At 25.2% G+C, this 3,876-nt stretch overlaps 1 protein-coding gene across 1 annotated transcript in view; it reads right to left on the bottom strand.

The window, feature by feature from the left end:
* Positions 1-2: 2 nt before the first annotated feature.
* The window catches only part of LOC102674810 (cytospin-A-like), a gene marked incomplete at its 5' end in the record, with an annotated part of 16,997 nt that continues 13,123 nt past the window's right edge, over positions 3-3,876 (bottom strand). The window contains 5 exon segments of the mRNA XM_031508212.1: positions 3-398; positions 491-876; positions 1,169-1,339; positions 1,408-1,602; positions 2,116-3,876. Of these exon segments, the coding sequence (XP_031364072.1) occupies positions 309-398; positions 491-876; positions 1,169-1,339; positions 1,408-1,602; positions 2,116-3,876 (2,603 nt within the window).

The following is a 3,876-nucleotide window of genomic DNA, read 5'->3' as shown; positions in this document are numbered from 1 at the left end:
TATATATATATATATATATATATATATATATATATATGCATGTATATTAAAAACATTTAGTCTCATAATAAAAAGCAATTCCATTATATCTCATCATAATTCATATTTTTCTCACGATTATACATAGGCAGTATTATATTCCAGGAATTCTTAGAAATTCAAAATTGAAGTATTCTTGAAAACAATTTTGTCTCCATAAAAATATTTTTTATCTGACTAGATGATCTTATTCTTGATGTATTCACAATTTAGTAGTGAATTCTTAACGTATAAAAGATCCATTTCGACAGGAGACATTAAATTGAAAATTATGTTTCAAAGTGTTTATAAATACTTGTTACATATGTCATAACTTGTTGCCAATCAGGTCGTTCTAATTGACACATTTCTCCTATATTCTGTGAATGAAATAATGTTTTAGTTATTTATTTTTTTATTCACAAATATATAGTTTAATAAATTATTGCTATTACTACTTATTATAACTTACTAATGTAGTAGGTATTCCAACGCTCTCCGCCGCAGAGAAAGCAATAGAAAAATTTCTTCTTTTTTCTACTGGTGTTAATGTGTCATATGGTACTTTATGTGGAAGATAGGAATGAAGAATAGCGCAAAAAGCCAGACCGTCATTCCATGAGCTACTAAAATTCGTAATATCTATATTTCGATAACCCATGGTTTTGTTCTGACACCATTTAAGTAATGCATTTCGTTTTGAGCCTCCGTTTTTTATTAAACCACAAAGAGGATCTTTACGTTCCGATAAGTCCGTTACGCTGTTACGACGTACGAAGTCAATGGCCTTCGCATTTAATGCAGCAGATTCTAATAATTCGCCAGAGCTCAACACTACAGGTACTGTTGACTTTGTTTCTATAATTATTAAAAATTCTATAATTTAAATGCTTTCATAAAATACATATTTATTTTTTTATGTATTAGTAGAAGTTTTATGTATAAATTAAAAGAATTCATAATCTTATTTTAGCAATATTAAAAAATATATATATTTAAATTTTATTGTTATTAATTTAACAATAAAATGATAATTAAATATAATCAAAATTAAAATTTATTAATATAATATTATTTTTAAATATTTTATTTTTAAATATTTATTTTTAAATATATTATTCGTGATTAAATATTTATTCTATATAATTACCTGACAACGGTTTTCTAATTGTGGTTTGGGTTTTATTATTATTTGTCGAATTAGTTGTGCAAATAAGATTATTGATTTGCTGTTGTTCTCGAAGTGGAGCTTTTAATGTCATTATGTCATTCGTTCCAATGGAATTAAGCGAAGACGTAGAACTACTACGACTCCCAGGGCCTATATACAAAATTATTATATTATAAAATCACAGAGGAATATATTATAAAATTCCATTTATATTATACCTGCTTTTGCTTGTTTCGTAGCATTTTCAATGCTTTCTATCAAACATTTTACAGATAACCTTGAATCTTGACGAGAAATATTAGCTTTTCGACGTGCAGCAATCTCCTGTTGAACACTCGTCAACACACAATGTTGGGTTTCAGTCGGTGTACTCGCTGGTCTTTGTTGTGATTGTTGAATTACTTTTTGATTAGCTGAAAAACAAAATATATATACTTATACATATACTTATACATATATTAAAAGCAAAATTACATAACAAAAAAAAGCAATAAGCACTATGTTTACATTTAAAAGAAAGCACATAAATAATAAAAAAAAATTTCTAGAAAATATTTCAGTTATCTTTCAATTTGTAATTGTAAGACTACGATTGTATTTACATTTATTATTTCTATCATATTATACAAAAATACTTTAACAAAGAACAAAGAATAAAGAACAAAGAACAAAAAATTTCAGAATACAGACAAAATATGGGTATCATACAAAAAAAAATTAATATAATAATTAATTTAAAGAATATGAAAGATGAAGAAGTTTTAAAGAAATCTGAGAGTAACAATGAGAAGGGTATATTTACGATTCTTTAACACATTTATCCATTAGAATTAAAAACCAGAACAGACAATGGGGATTTGAATTCTGCAAGTACAAGCAATCACGTTTTCACACTACTATTGGCGACTTATGGTCGCATATTGTACCTATTTGTTGGCCTGGTTTCAGATCCACATCTTCTATAATCGTTTCAAATTTTTCTCTTAAAGATGAAGTCCTTCCTATTAGAGATTTATTCTTGAACGCTAAATCGCTATTATTTTGATTTATTTTTGAATCTGAATTTAAATTGGAATTCTCATTTTTTATTTTTTTTTTATATATGATTACAGAATTGTTTATATTAGTTTCTGCATTTGATTCAGATTGAGATAAGTTCATATTTAAGAATTTCATACGTTTTAATCTATTTACTTCGCATAGCGATAAACTTTTTTCCGTTTCTCGTAATTCATTATCGAATTTCATTGTTTCACCAATAGTTTTCTGCATCAAGGTAGAATCTAATTCTGTAGTAATTTTGTTCGAATATGATGTTATAAGTTTCCTTAATGCAAATTGTGAATTGAAAGGTGGACTATCTAAAGTAGATTTAGGTATATTTTCCAAAGGAGAGAAAATAGGATATGTATTATATTTTTCTCTCTTTATATCTTTTTCTTTTTTAAGATTTAAGGAATCTAAATCTTTCGATTTTTGATATAAATAAGGCTCAATTGGAAAATTTTTTGATTCTACAGATACTGAATCATTGATATCTTTTTTGCATATTGCACTTTCAATATCATAATTATTACAAGGTATAGATTCCTCTTTTTGCCTTTTTCTTATATTTTCATTACTTAAATTATCAGAATAAGTTTGTAAATTCAGATTATCTAGAGAAGTAGAAAAACTTTGATTTTTCAAAGTAGAAGTGAACAATTTTTGTTTATAAGTAATATCTAAAAGAGAATCAACAATTTTACTAGTTTTAAACTCATTTTTTTTCAGAAATAATCTACGCTTTTTATATAAAAAACAATTATTTTTATGTTCTTCTTTTAATTTTTTGAATTCAGAAACTTGCACGAGAAAAGCATTTTTTTTATTTCTTAAATCAGATGCAAACCCACTTTCTATTTTAGACTCGTTTAAATGTTGAGATTCTTGGATATTAGTTATTTTAAAATTATTTATATTTATTGAATTATTGTTTGTTTGAGTGCTTTCTTGCAATATTTTTTTCATGTCTGGGTCTACCTCAAATTTTAGATCATTCATTGCATTCTCTATACCGGAATATATATAATTTTTAGGAACGAAAAATCGACTATTAGAGATTTCAATACCATAAGAATCTGTTCCGATATTTTGAATGCCTTTTATGTTTTTTAATAAAGATGATTTTATAATTTCATTTTCCTTTGAAATTGATATATTTGGTATGTAAAATTTTGAATAGTCTTCGGTAAAATCGGAATATTTATTTGATTTCTTTTTCTTGGAAGTTTCTATATCTATTTTTCTATCAAAATCATCACATTCTATTGAAAATTGTTTTTCAGCAAAATATCGATTTTCAAAATCATTAGATTCTAATAAATTATTTTTTATTTCAAAATTATGCTTAATTTCTTCTGCAAAAAATTTATCATTTAATTCAAGAGATTGTTTAGGATATGAAACTTCATTACTATTTTCAAATTCAGTATCTTTATGAACAATCAATGAACTTAAGTTTTTCAAATCATTAATTTTCAAATCTTCTTTATTATTTGAATTTGTTTCTGTTATTATTTTAAAATTATCAGATTTTAAAGTTTCTTTCTTGGACTCATACTTCTTCTTTATAATGGTACGACCACGTTTTAAGATATTGCCAGTAGGCTTGCGAGAATTTCCAGTAATGCTACCGAAACTCTTAC

Source organism: Apis dorsata, unplaced genomic scaffold (genome assembly GCF_000469605.1).
Source record: "Apis dorsata unplaced genomic scaffold, Apis dorsata 1.3 scaffold_5, whole genome shotgun sequence".
In the NCBI taxonomy this organism is placed as follows: Eukaryota; Metazoa; Arthropoda; class Insecta; order Hymenoptera; family Apidae; genus Apis; species Apis dorsata.
This window is presented reverse-complemented; position numbering and strand designations above follow the sequence as displayed.